Consider the following 13,259-nt stretch of genomic DNA (forward strand, 5'->3'; position numbering starts at 1 on the left):
CTTATAACGACTAGTTTATAGGTATAAGCAAAAATGTTATGAATTTTTGCCTAGTTATTTGGATAAAAAGCCCGCTGGTATGTTTTCGTAATAAAGTTAAAGAATATATATAAGTAAACTTGGAGTTAATGGGCTTCATAGTTTTCTCAGCGTGTTTCACACCGCGAAGCCTGGAGTTAACGTAAAAAGTAAACCAAACCTTACCTGTATCGCTGGTTCGATGGACCTGATGGACGATGAATGAATTTTGAAGATTCTTCCCTGGAAAGTACAAGCAATTTCCCCAAAATCCCACGGGAATTGATAGAACATTTTTGGAAGTCGCGAAAAGAAAATACGGTACCTGCCTACCTACTTTCTTCTCGCAACTTCCAGATAAGAAAATAGACAAGAAAATATTTCTTTTCGCAACTTCGTAGCTAATATTCTCTTTTACAAATGGGATAATTGCATTGTTTACCGATATCGATTGGTTTTCAATGTTTTAGAGTGGATTTTCCCAAGGTTTTATGATTATTTTAATGACAACAGAAATAATGGCATGGTTTGGTTATTTTACCTTTAGCAACTCCGTAAATTATTTAGGTACGTAATTAGATATTTATTGTTATTAGTTGGTAACTGTCAAGATGAGAATTTAAGATACTTGTAGGCATTGTACCATAAGCTAGCTACACACTATCACCGAACCATGGAATTATTGTATAAAGTACTTATTAAATCCATGCACCGAACTCAGACAGGATGTCGACTCGCAGTGAAAAAAGAGAAAGTACATTTCTGTTTTTATTAGATTTCGCTAACGCTAGATACCCTAATGGCTAGGGTATCTAACGTCCTTCTAAATCTATAGGCTAGGGCCTAGCCCATAGATTTAGAAGGACTGTCAAAGGAGGTGTTTGTATAAATTATATACGTATTTTCCAGACATAACGGGTTTTAACCAGACATAATTATAACCTTAGGATGTGCAATTGCATATAATATATCACACGAATCGTGAAGCATTGAAAATATAGGTATGTACTTATGTACTATGGTTATTGCTTGGATGTTCCCACCACAAACCCAGCCAGTCCATTTTGTTGGAAATGTGAAACGTTGGATGTTCTTTATACAGTTTCATAAAATTCTTCTTTTGCTTGTTTAAAAAAATCTGTTGTGAAAAAAATGCTGTTATCTGTCACTGTCAATGATGTCATAATAATTGCCAGTGCCACGCCACAACGGATAAATAATCGTATCACGTAAAGTTTGAGATGGCAAAATTGAAACAAAAATAAATACGTGTGTTTTTAAGTTATTAACAATGGAGGAAGGAAATTCTATTATATATGGTCTTGAACATCAAGTACGTAAATTTTAATTTCCTTTACTAAGCAGAGGCTTGATAGATTTAGTTTCTATAAAGTATTTAGATGATGTTTCTCTATTATTTCTTTCAGACACGGGCGCTCTCACCTCAGTACGGGGAGAGTGAAGCTATAAGGTTCCTAATCGGCACACAAAGTCTCAAGCCGCACACGAATCAGGTTCATGTGGTGGAGTTAGAAGAGGACACTGGCGCTTTACATACAAAGGTACTATTATGTATTCATACTTTTGTTTTATTTTATTAGAGATACCAACAGCATTCACACGTTTACAAATGCTTTAAAATCTTATTTTATAATAAGACTATTAAGAGGTTTCTCCACAGATTTATATATTACTCAAAATCTGTGGGTTTCTCTCTATTACAATACTATTATAGTCGAAAAATAATAACATTGTAAGAATACATACTAAAAGTAATCATATATATAAAAAATGCATGAATTAAAATCTAATGTTCTGCAATATCATTCAACTGTAATGATGTAGCATGAAGTATTGTCACCTGCAGACTAATTTGTCATTCCATTGATATCATAATAATAATATTGTTAGTGAAATAAGGTGCCTGGGAAATGCCTTTAGCTTGAAGTAAAATGATATTTTTTTCTCTTCTACATTCTAGCCTAATAGCTGGTTCATGAGAAATTTTACATTATATATCCTAGTCCTAGTTTATAAAGTACTTTTGTTCAAACAGGTGTTCAAACACGACATCGGTGAGATCTGGCACCTGCGCTGTTCCCCCCACGATGCAGCGACACTGCTCACTGTACACAACGCATACGACCCCAACACTTCCCAGTGCACAATGGGGGTCACCATTTATAAGCTACCTACTGTTGAGGTACTTCACTTGCAAAATTTCCACACCATTTCACCCAAGTATATTATTTGATGTCCGCCATGTTGCCTTAGGTATCTGCATATAAACCTGACCCACTGTGTTAGTAAGCTAGTATGGTAGGGGTTAACATAATACAGGGGGTAAGATCCAAAAGCTGTTTTAAATTATCATCATAGTCAGGTATTCCTCATGGCTGAGGGTCGTGGTCATTACGTGGAATTAAACACACACAACAACTTTCTTGACATTACAAAATGGAGTCGTTTGCCGTTGCCTTCTCCATTTCACACACAAGTTAATAATCAACCAGTGTGCAGGTTTCCTCCACGATGTTTTCCTTCACTGGAAGTAAGTGGTGGTTGATGAAAACAACTATACATGAGTCAGGTTGGTATACAAACTCTGTGACACGAGTAGGATTCGAACCTGGGACCTTTCGATTCACAGACGGGCGTCTTAACCATTACACCACCACCAATTCTTCTTAAAGGAGTCAGCATAATTAATTTTTGCCTTTCTACAGGTCATACCCAAAGATCTGGACGACTTAAGCGCTATTCAAGGGAGAAATGCTGAGGATCTGGAAGTTCTCAAAACTATTAAACCTGAGGTAAAATTTACTTGTCAATTGTGAGGTAACAACTTAAGGATTTTAATAATATTATGTGTATTAAATTGTTGTCATTTTCGAATATGTTCTCGGACGCAAGAGCGTTGAAAAAAGCGCGTAAATTTCGCCTGTTTGCTTGCACCCTTGCACTATAAACTTTGACGTGCGCAGAAAAACGAAAAAGTGCGCCGTTTTGTCTATAAACGTCAGCGGCGCGCCGTTTCAAATCAACGTCAAACTGACAGTGCATCTCCCTCACATTTAGTAATGGTGGATCATTGACGTTTATCGAGCCAACGAAACTCAACTGTTTTTTTTCAACGAGCAACTAGTTACTAAACCAGTTGCCGTTGCCAACTGGTTTGATATACAACGTGACATTGTTTTGTCTGACAACAGACTACAGTTAGTCTATTAGTCTACATTTCAACGTGACTTTTTGATTCGTACCGTTCTTGGCTCAACGCATTCAGCTTAGTAGTATAAAAAATAACGTACTTTTGCGAATTTTTTATTTTGTAATTTAGAAACCGGACGAAGAGATCCTCTCCGCGGAATGGCACCCTAGCTCTCCGAATCGCATCGGCGTCGTGTACAGCGGCGCGGCGGTGGAGCACTGCGCGGAGTCGGGCGCCGCGCTGAGCCGCTGTGCGCCCGACCCGCGCTCGCGGCTGAAGCTCGCCGGCGGCAGGTGGCCGCAGCACCGCGCGGACCACCAGGTCGGTGGAGAATACACACGTTCCGATTTCAAAATATACATGTAATTTTTTTTACGCCACGGTCACTGACGTTCCGACACAAGATCTATTATAACAAACTATAGCCGCCCGTCTCGACCACGCGCGGGTAAAACATAATAAATTAAACACCTAAACCTTCCTCAGGAATCACCATATGTATTGGTGAAAACCACATGAAAATCTGTGCAGTAGTTTTTGAGTTTATTCGCGAAAAGGCAGACAGACAGACGCGGCACAGGACTTTTATAATATGTAAGGATAAGGATTACAACACCGCGGTGACTGGTCCGATCAGGTCAGTGGTGAATACACGCTCCAAATTACAAGCAAATCTGTAAGAAAAACACGCAAATTTTAAGAAAACATTTTTTTTTACAGTTTGCAGTACTTCAGGATACACACATTAAATGCTACGACACACGGACGGATTGCTCGAAGCCGGCGTGGAGCATAGACAACGCGCATAGACAACTCGTGAGGGATCTAGACTTCAACCCGAACAGGTTTGTTTTTTTTTTACTTTTTACCAAGAGTTTCGCTTCCTGAGGTCTGTCTGTATATATGCTTAGATGTTTAAATCAACGAATTTTGATGCAGGCTTTTAGTTATTTTTTTTGAAAAACTGTACTTGAGAGGGTCACAATTTCTGAATAAAAGCTTCGACATAGCGTTAAATATTTTTGGTTGAATATTAATTTTATTTGCATCAACTTGCAGACAATTCCACGTGGCGAGCGCGGGCGACGACGCAGCACTCAACATCTGGGACTACAGGAACGGCCGGGAGCCAATCTTCTCCAGGACTGATCATTCACATTGGTGTGTTTTTTTTTTTTTGCACAAACTTTTAACTTGCTCTGTATGTATGTGTGTATGTTCGGGTGGAATCTTGCAGCGCAATTCTGAAGCGGATACCTTCAACCGATTGGGCTGAAATTTTGTACACACTTTGAGTATGAATGACAATCCATTATTATGATAAACATGACCGGCCCTCTACGAGGGAACTCCTCAACAATCACTGCATTAACATGATTTTTTTTATCACGCATCGAATGCAATAAGATCTCTCTGACAACAAAAAACCGTACGTCGTTTGTGAATAAACTTATTTTAAAAAAGAAAAGATTCGCATTTTTCTTTGTAATGAACAAACTCAAAAAATACCGGGCCGATTTTGATGAAATTTGGCACAGAGATAGGCGAAACCTTCAGAAGTGATATAGGCTAGTTGTCAATAAGTGATGTATACCATCCTAAGTTAAATAAATAAATTTGCATATCGTGTTAATAGGGTGTGGTCGGTCCGTTACAACACATATCACGAACAGCTGCTGCTGACAGGCAGCTCGGACGGCCGAGCGCTGCTCACCGCCGCCGACAGCATTTGTCGCGACCGCAGCGACCGCAGCGACCGCAGCGACAGCGACACGAGGTCAGTGTCTAGACAGAGAACCCTATAGACCCACGTCTTCCATTTCACATTAATCCGAACTTAATCCTATCTTAACTAACATTAAAAATGCGAAAGTAAGTTTGTTACCTCTTCACGCTCTATCTACTAAACCAATCTTCTTGAAATTTAGCATACATGTAGTTTGAAGCCTGGAGATGGACATAGGGTACCTAACATCCCGTAAAATGAACGCAGGCGAAGTCGCGGACAAAAGCTGATATTATAAATGCGAAAGTAAGCTTGTTACCACTTCACACTCTGTCTACTCAACCAATCTTCTTGAAATTAGCATACAAGTAGTTTGAAGTGTGGAGAAGGACATAGGCTCTCATACCGGATATATAATATTTCCCGTGGAAAAATTACGCAGGCGAAGCCGCGGAAAACAGCTATACCTTGATAATTCTTAAGGTCAGTGACGTTTTAACTTTCGTAGATTAGTTTTAGATTAGAGCCCCGTTCCTCAGTCACGTTCCGTCGCGACGAGGCAGTATATTGTGGCTTCGTTGTTTTCCACAGGTTTTTAAACTGACGTGCGTTGCCGTACGTCGAATCTCTATACTCGATGTTTGCTTGTCTGTCTGTAATCAAATCTTGCAAGTTACGATTTCTCCTACGTCGTTCTCCTACATGGTTTAAATTTCCCACGTCGCTTCAGTTTCCATGACAATATGCGGTAATGGAACTAATGACATTAATAATGGAAGTAGGAGAAATCTCATTTGCAAGTAAACTCCTCAACGGTTTACGGCACGCACATGGGTTTTTTGTCAGGCGTTAAATGCCACAAGATCTCTCTTACGACAATAAAAGCTTGTGGCAAAAATGTAATTTTTGTGAAATACTTGTTATTATGGGCTGCCGCGGACGAAGGTGCGGGCAAAAGCTAAGTCCTAACTTCCTAATCGTAACTTCGTAATTTTGTTTCGTTGAGACTATTCTCAAGTAAGGAGAAGGACATGAATTACTTACATTCCGGAAAAATCACTGGGAAATTGCTTTTTTTCACAATAGGTCACTAGATGGCGCTGAACTAAACTTAAACGCGCTATGGTTTTTCTTGGGCTTACGTACATTGTCACAACGTTACACACGTGTTTAGTGTGTAAGTAGTACCTAAGTAATTAATTTATGTATTTTTATACATTTTGTATTTCGTTCGTTTTGACACCAATTTTTGAAAGTTTAGTTCTACTCGTTTTAGCGTAGAACAGAGCTCGTTTCCTCATTCTCTTCTACATTCTAGTGTGAATTTATTCATAACTAGCTGCGCCCCGGGGCTTCGCACCCGTGGTGATTTTGGAATAAAAAGTACCCTATGTATTATTCCCTATTTCATATCAAATGGTGCAGTAGATAATTCGTGAAGAGGTAACAAACAAACTTTCGCATTTATAATATTATTATATATATAGTTGGGATGAGATCGCACATCGAGAATACACACACAAGAATACTTTTTCTTCGCATCGCAATTACACTAATGTGAGTGTGATTTGAATATTCCTTATTATTATATTAGCCAATTTCTCTATTTAACCGACTTAAAAAAAGGAGTTTCTCATCGTTCATTGACATACAATTGTCCCGTCAGGCTGGAAGACGGAGTGTTGCAATCATATGAACAGCACGAGGACTCCGTATACTGCGCGGAGTGGAGCGCCGCGGAGCCCTGGACGTTCGCGTCGCTCAGCTACGACGCCCGCCTCGTGCTGTCGCGGGTGCCCCGCCATTTCAAGTACAAAATATTGTTGTAGGATTCAAAGTAAATAAGTTTTTTTTTTACAAAAATATCATTTTTAACACACATCGGAATAGGCTGAAAAAAATTGAGATATATCAAAGCTCGTAGAACAAAGTGGTTGTTATGATGTCAGCTTTCTAGTATTGCGAAATTGTTGGTATTTCAAAAATAACCATGTGTATCCCTCAGTATTACTACTTCTACAAATCAACTTGGGATAAAAATACATTTTTTTGTATGTATGTTTGTAATGCGATAACTTTCAACCCATTGGTTTGATTTTGATGGAATTTAAAAGGTATGTAGGATCTGTCAATAGAATTTTTAAGTTGGTGGGGCATCAAAATCGGTTAAGTCGTTTTTTAAATATTCACGATTTTTGTAAACACTCGTCAAAATTTATTGTGTTAGCGAGGTCAAGTTCGTGGCGAACAACTAGTGTATACTAGCGGCCCGTTGTTCCGTCTCCACTCGGTAAAACCATAATAATTTGTACACATAAATCTACCCCTTCAATCACTTATCTATTAAACTATAGTCGTTCACTTAGGCCTCTCGAACACAATATTTTTTTACAAAATTGTGACTGTCGCTCATTGGATGGGTGACCAGAAATGTATTATCTCAAACTCCTCCGTGATTCGGAAGGCCTTAATCCTTTGTAAAATGCGCCAATCCGTAATGGGTGGTGTGTTGTTGGTGGATGGCACATACTTCTTATACTTCTATAAGGATGGCCTGTGCTCCAGATGTTTGATTGGCTGATGATTGTAGTGACCCACTGTGTTAGAATGGGCAAAATCATTCCAATATGTATAAAATAAATATTTATTTACTAAAGTAACTTATTGAAATGTATTAAGTTAAGTATTGTATGTATTATAAAATTCATTATGAAATAAAAGAAATTACAATATAAATATAACTTTTATTTCCACTAAAATCTCTCGGAAACCCGGTACGCAACATTTCTTAGGTTACCATAAACTTTTGAAGGCGGAGAACCCATAATGAGGTTACATATAGCTCGTCTTGCCAATGCAATGTTCTGATAACTGCCCAATATGTGAATCTTTGAATCTGCAAGCACTATCCTAGTTTTCGTAACATTTTCTATCGTAAACTTTGTTCTTCCCGCTTTTCCTGCTAATCTGCCTATGGCACGGCCTAAATGGTCTCCTTGGAGGGTCTTCACATCTTTGATTTCAAAGGATTCAACGAATAAGTCATCCAATCTGAGCAACGCTAATGCGTCTTCTACATCAAAGCCATAAACGAAAGCCTGTGAAGATATAGAGAAAATTATAGACATTGTCATATGTTTACAAGAAATGCATACATAGAAATATATGAGTAACTAACATTCTCCCACACATTGTAACTTTCGCATTTTAATCGCAGCTGTGCCCCGAGGCTTCGCTCCCATGAGAACTTCGTGATAAAATATACCCTATGTGTTATTCCAGGTTATATTCTACATGTACCAAATTTCATAACAAATGGTCCAGTAGATTTTGTATGAAAGAGTAACAAACATCCTCACAATCTTTCGCTTGTATAATATTAGTTGGATTAGTAGATAGAAAATAGTATGTATGCATGCTCTCAAGCTATAATCATTTTTACCTTTACAAAATCAGCTGCCTTCTGCAAGTTGGCAACATCCTTTGTTTCCGGCCCCACTTTGATCTCCACATTACGAGTTTTTGTGTTAAAACGCACTTGAAGGAGGAGGTGTTCCACTATTGGTGTGAATATCTTTAGCCAGTTTTCTTTTAGAGGGGTATACCTAAAAACAAAAATTTTTATATTTTAAAAATAATGATGAGATGTAAGAATTCAGGACTTTCCATTATCATCAACCCACACCCCTTGCTGTTTAAGTCCTAGAATTTTTTCGTCACTTTATTATTTTCAAAATTAGGTAAAACTCATCAACAACCTTTTAAATATTTAAAAGGTTGCTATGAAATATTTAAATATCAAGTTTAGCAATTTAGATGAGTGTTTGCATGTCAATGGTATGCGTTGACATGCAAACCAAACAAACTAAAGATGAGCCAATTAACCCTTTCACCGCCAGAGTCGGATTAATCCGACCAATGTTATCGTGTCCATTTCGCCTAGGTCGTATATATCCGACAAAATAGCTGTGTTTGTTTTTAGTGGCTTTTCCGACTCTCATGTTTTATATTGTCTTAAACTTGTTAATATATGAAGATATATTACTAAGATAAAGCAATCATTTGTAATGTCGTACACTTTTGGCTCGTATTAAAAATCCATAAAATTAAGTAAGAAGTTAGGTGAAATAACTGATAATATTCTCTTGTAATTGCATAGGTGTCAAACGCCCACGTCGGAAAAATCCGACACTAGTGTCGGGACATTCTTCAAAGAGTAACATGTAAAAAATATGTACATCAAAGCAGTTCTCTTAATATTGACTTATTCAGAGAACAACAAATAAATTAATTACTAATAAATATTTCTTTACAATAGTTCTACATAATTTTATTAAATTCTTTTGAAAATAAGCAAATAAGTTGTCAAATGTCAACAATTTTTATATTGAGAATTAATAAATCATTAACAATATTCAATGGCTTTGCATTCAATTCTTTCTACTACCAAAAGTAAAAAAATTTTTGCCCTGGGTTTAAGCACAGATTGTTAATTAACATCGCGCTGCAACAAATTTCGATATTATTTATCGATATTTAAATAGATAAATTACATACAACCCTCTTTGTAGTAGGTATTTTTTTCTGTTGTACTGAGCTGGGCGCTGGGGGCATGACAGCTGATAAAATGCCAAGCGGTTAATAGGTTAATATCCTGCCATAATGTTGTCTGTTCAATGTCTCCTTTGTAGCTAACCGAACATGCCCATCATATGCTGCAGCTAGAAGAGACATCATGGACTCAGATATCCTATCTGAAGATGATCTAAATGATATATCATTCAGGAAGGTCCTGAGATTCTGCAAAGGTAACTGCGCCCCATTCTATGTATCAAGGAATTTAGTAACATGGTTCCAGTATGGACTGATGACCTGATGCCTAGTACTAGCATCCCAAAGCTCTAAAAACAAAAAACCGAACTCTAAAGAGGTATTAAATTTTAAATCATTTTCAGATGACTGTGTATAAGTTATAAATAACTTTTGAGGTTATACCTATGGGCAGGCACTGGGACTTTTCGCATGTTAACTCTGGTCTCATTTGGTTCAGAATCCTTTTTCTTCTTTTTTGGCTTTGAACGCCTTACTTTCGGCTTGCTTTGGATGCCATTATGTTCCTCTACCTCCATTGTATCGCCTGATTCTGAAATCGCTCTTCGTTTCAGATTTTTCAGCTTTATCGTATTTTTAGCTGGGAGGAAATCATCAACACTTATATTATCGGTCTGCATTTTAATATTATTGATATATAATCACTTATCTTACACCAAATAAATCAAGAAATCAAATTATTTGCTACTTCAAAAATAAACACATGGCTCTTCGACAAGAGCATAGATGAAAAGGAGACATTGACATATTTAGTTGTCAATGATTGATAAAATAATCATCCAAAACATAGGCAAAGGCCATAGGATTTTTGGATTTAAGGCCATTATTTTTCAATATTATACAAAATACCCATAAATAAATAAAACAATGATTTTATTCATCTAGGTATTATAATTATTAATTATAAAATATTCATTGCCTATCTTGTCTCACTCAGGAAGGGCAGGGTTGGGTGACTAACTGACATTTCAATATTGTGAACGCATCTTTTTCGTTCGATTGTTATGTCACATTTTCTCCATCTCAGAGAATTTTTATTTTGTTATGAATTGATTTGAGGTGGGTGATTTTCTAAATATTTTCTAACTTTTCTATTTTCTTCAGATTTAAATAATGTTATGCCCATTTCCATAGGTATCTGACCAGAGCAGGATACCTCAACCATAATGTCGACCGTGATGAGAACTGCCGTGTTCAAAGTGATCAACACTAATCAAGGGTGTAAAATTGCGGCTTGTTCTGTTGTACAACATCGTGGTATCGCCGGCAAGGCACTGCGAGACTCTTTGCCCAAGCCGCCGCCGAAGCCAGCGCCCTTTGACTATGAAAACAAAGATTACACATGGTTAAGGAGTTTATTCGACAGAACGACCCATAGATTTGACCAGAACTCGAAAGTCATTGTGGTCGAAGGCCCCGTGGCCGCTGGAAAGACAAAATTTGCAGCTGAGCTAGCCAAGGATCTTGGGATGAAGCATTATCCTGAAGCTAACATGAATTACCATTACATTCGCCCAAATGGTATAGATTTGAGGATATTCGACAAGGATATACCTGAAGACACTAGAACTTTCGACCATAAAGATTTTAATCTTTGTCCTACTCATCGTTTGGCAGCAAACTTTCAAATTATGATGTATATTGCGAGATACGGACAGTATATTGATGCCTTAGCTCATTTGTTAAATACCGGTGAAGGTGTTGTTCTCGAGAGGTCTCCATGGTCTGACTTTGTGTTTGTAGAGGCGATGACATCACAGAAATTCATGAGTAAGCAGGCCAGGAGCATTTATTATGAGCTCAGAAATTCTACAATTGAAGAGTTGATGAGGCCCCACCTTGTCATCTATCTGGACCTTCCTGTGGCAAAGGTATTTTTTTAAAATTATTATTCACATGTGGCATATGCATCAGTCTCATGCAAGTTACAATGTAAATATGTGATTGGATAAAAGATTGGTAATATAGTTACAGGCAGGTATTGATATGTACATAACTGGATTCATTTTGTAGACTTGTCACATTGGAATAAGTTAGACAGCTGAAATTAAAATTCTAAACACATATGACAGGTACAAGAGAAGATCAAGGCTCGCAACAATGATTACGAGGCTAAGGGCAAGGCTCTGTCAGTGCCATACCTCACCGAGGTGGAGCGCCAGTACAAGAACAAATATCTGAGAGACATCTCTACTCATGCCGAGCTGCTTGTGTACGACTGGACTGGCGGCGGCGAGGTGGAAGTTGTAAGTACTGTCTCATCTCTCTCTCGTTTTGTGTTCCCAGTTATAATAACGGCTGTGGAGTCCAAAGCCCGGGGTAAGCATAAAGGAAACCTTTTTGGAGATTTGGCTCTGATTTTATGACCGGCCTCCTGTCTAAGTCAAGTTTCATTGGGAATGTGGTTGTGGCCTATCATCTGCCAAAGCTTCAAAACATGTTCCACTTTAAAGTAAAAGTTGATACATTCGTTTTTGAGTTTATCGCAACACATAAACAAACGCGGCAGAGGACTTTGTTTTTTAATATGAGTGTAAAGACTTCATCATCAATAATCGATTGAGTATTTTCCATTCTACTCTGTTTCTTGCCATGGATTTTGTCTTTAATTAAAATTTAAATAAAAGACAAGATAAAAGTTGTATAGTGAAGTAAAAGGCTTCATGTTAATAATATATATTGTTTATGAACAAAAACATTATAAAAAGATAATTTTGCTTCACAGGTTGTGGAAGACATAGAACGTTTGGACTTTGATAAGTACACAGAACGGGAGGAGCCCAAGATGAAGGACTGGCGGCTTCCGCGCGAAATCGACTGGGCCGATCATCGCATGATATACACCAACCAGAAGTACTTCCTAATGAATCTGTTCTGCATTCCCCGGACCCATGCGCCGGAGTTGCTCACCAGTGCTGAGGACGCTTATGAAAGGACCAAGGTGACATTAATTCGACAATAAATAAAATTCTAAATATATCAATGCATTAGTAATAAAGAAGTATAGATTAGTTTTTAGTTTGCTAATAAAAATAACTCTATTCCATTCGATGAAAATGTGATGTCGGCAGGCAGGTGGCGCTAGTGTGCAGATTCGCTCACTAATTTAGGGCTCTCCTAAGATCAAATTTTCTTCAAATCTCAAGGATGCCATATTGAGTATATATTAATTTTTTTTTTTATTAACAGGTCATCTATGCACACCCAGACTTCCAATACGAAGTGGGATACAATCAGAAGGATGGTAACACCTTGTTGAAATCCAAGATGCCCAAATATACGGAACATATCTAAATGTCCGCGTTGGGTTGTAGAAGAATTTATTTAATAAAATTATGTAATAATTTGTTTAGTTACTTTGCTTTTTATTTCATAACAGTAATATATATAAATATATTAGGACAAATCACACAGATTGAGCTAGCCCCAAAGTAAGTTCGAGACTTGTGTTATGGGATACTAACTCAACGATACTATATTTTATAACAAATAAAGCTCGTTTTAAGCTGTTTATTTAACCTATTTTATCGTAAAATGTAGAATTTAAAAATATATTTATAATATCGATAATGTGTTATATTGTTTTAAATACAGAAGTAAATCTTTCGACTCATAAATGAATACTATAAAATAGGTACAAATATTTGTAAATATTAGATTAATTATTTATTCCGATTTTTTTAAATCGAAATT

General features: G+C 37.3%; 3 protein-coding genes across 4 annotated transcripts; 2 read left to right on the forward strand and 1 right to left on the reverse strand.

Annotated features, from left to right (window-relative positions):
• Positions 1 to 1,214: 1,214 nt before the first annotated feature.
• LOC128679631 (uncharacterized protein) lies at positions 1,215 to 7,264 on the forward strand. Of its 2 annotated transcripts, none has more exons than XM_053762012.1 (9): positions 1,215 to 1,351; positions 1,446 to 1,580; positions 2,075 to 2,221; positions 2,745 to 2,831; positions 3,359 to 3,550; positions 3,950 to 4,074; positions 4,289 to 4,390; positions 4,866 to 5,006; positions 6,622 to 7,264. In XM_053762012.1, exons 1-9 carry the CDS (start codon positions 1,310 to 1,312, stop codon positions 6,782 to 6,784), a joined length of 1,134 nt encoding a protein of 377 aa, XP_053617987.1. In that variant the 5' UTR covers positions 1,215 to 1,309; the 3' UTR covers positions 6,785 to 7,264. The 2 variants fall into 2 exon arrangements, with proteins under 2 accessions (XP_053617987.1, XP_053617986.1); XM_053762011.2 differs by having other exon boundaries at positions 1,228 to 1,351; positions 1,419 to 1,580.
• A 415-nt stretch (positions 7,265 to 7,679) lies between these two features.
• l(1)G0004 (lethal (1) G0004) lies at positions 7,680 to 10,308 on the reverse strand. Its single transcript, XM_053762013.1, has 3 exons — positions 9,951 to 10,308; positions 8,398 to 8,560; positions 7,680 to 8,053 (listed from the first exon to the last, which is right to left on the reverse strand). Exons 1-3 carry the CDS (start codon positions 10,184 to 10,186, stop codon positions 7,709 to 7,711), a joined length of 744 nt encoding a protein of 247 aa, XP_053617988.1. The 5' UTR covers positions 10,187 to 10,308; the 3' UTR covers positions 7,680 to 7,708.
• A 180-nt stretch (positions 10,309 to 10,488) lies between these two features.
• On the forward strand, positions 10,489 to 12,922 carry ND-42 (NADH dehydrogenase (ubiquinone) 42 kDa subunit). Its single transcript, XM_053762010.1, has 5 exons — positions 10,489 to 10,625; positions 10,701 to 11,437; positions 11,639 to 11,812; positions 12,292 to 12,507; positions 12,756 to 12,922. Exons 2-5 carry the CDS (start codon positions 10,733 to 10,735, stop codon positions 12,858 to 12,860), a joined length of 1,200 nt encoding a protein of 399 aa, XP_053617985.1. The 5' UTR covers positions 10,489 to 10,625; positions 10,701 to 10,732; the 3' UTR covers positions 12,861 to 12,922.
• The last annotated feature ends 337 nt before the right edge of the window (positions 12,923 to 13,259 follow it).

The sequence above is a fragment of the Plodia interpunctella genome, chromosome 22, assembly GCF_027563975.2.
Source record: "Plodia interpunctella isolate USDA-ARS_2022_Savannah chromosome 22, ilPloInte3.2, whole genome shotgun sequence".
Taxonomy (NCBI): Eukaryota; Metazoa; Arthropoda; class Insecta; order Lepidoptera; family Pyralidae; genus Plodia; species Plodia interpunctella.

Bases quoted from the DNA above. Each gene is read 5' to 3' on its own strand.
- LOC128679631 (XM_053762011.2), top strand. From the start codon at position 1,310: ATGGAGGAAGGAAATTCTATTATATATGGTCTTGAACATCAA. The intron at 1,352-1,418 runs GTACGTAAATTT...TAAAGTATTTAG, and splicing joins TATATGGTCTTGAACATCAA to ATGATGTTTCTCTATTATTT. The intron at 2,222-2,744 runs GTACTTCACTTG...GCCTTTCTACAG, and splicing joins ATAAGCTACCTACTGTTGAG to GTCATACCCAAAGATCTGGA.
- ND-42 (XM_053762010.1), top strand. From the start codon at position 10,733: ATGTCGACCGTGATGAGAACTGCCGTGTTCAAAGTGATCAACACTAAT. The intron at 11,438-11,638 runs GTATTTTTTTAA...CACATATGACAG, and splicing joins TGGACCTTCCTGTGGCAAAG to GTACAAGAGAAGATCAAGGC. The intron at 12,508-12,755 runs GTGACATTAATT...TTTTATTAACAG, and splicing joins ACGCTTATGAAAGGACCAAG to GTCATCTATGCACACCCAGA.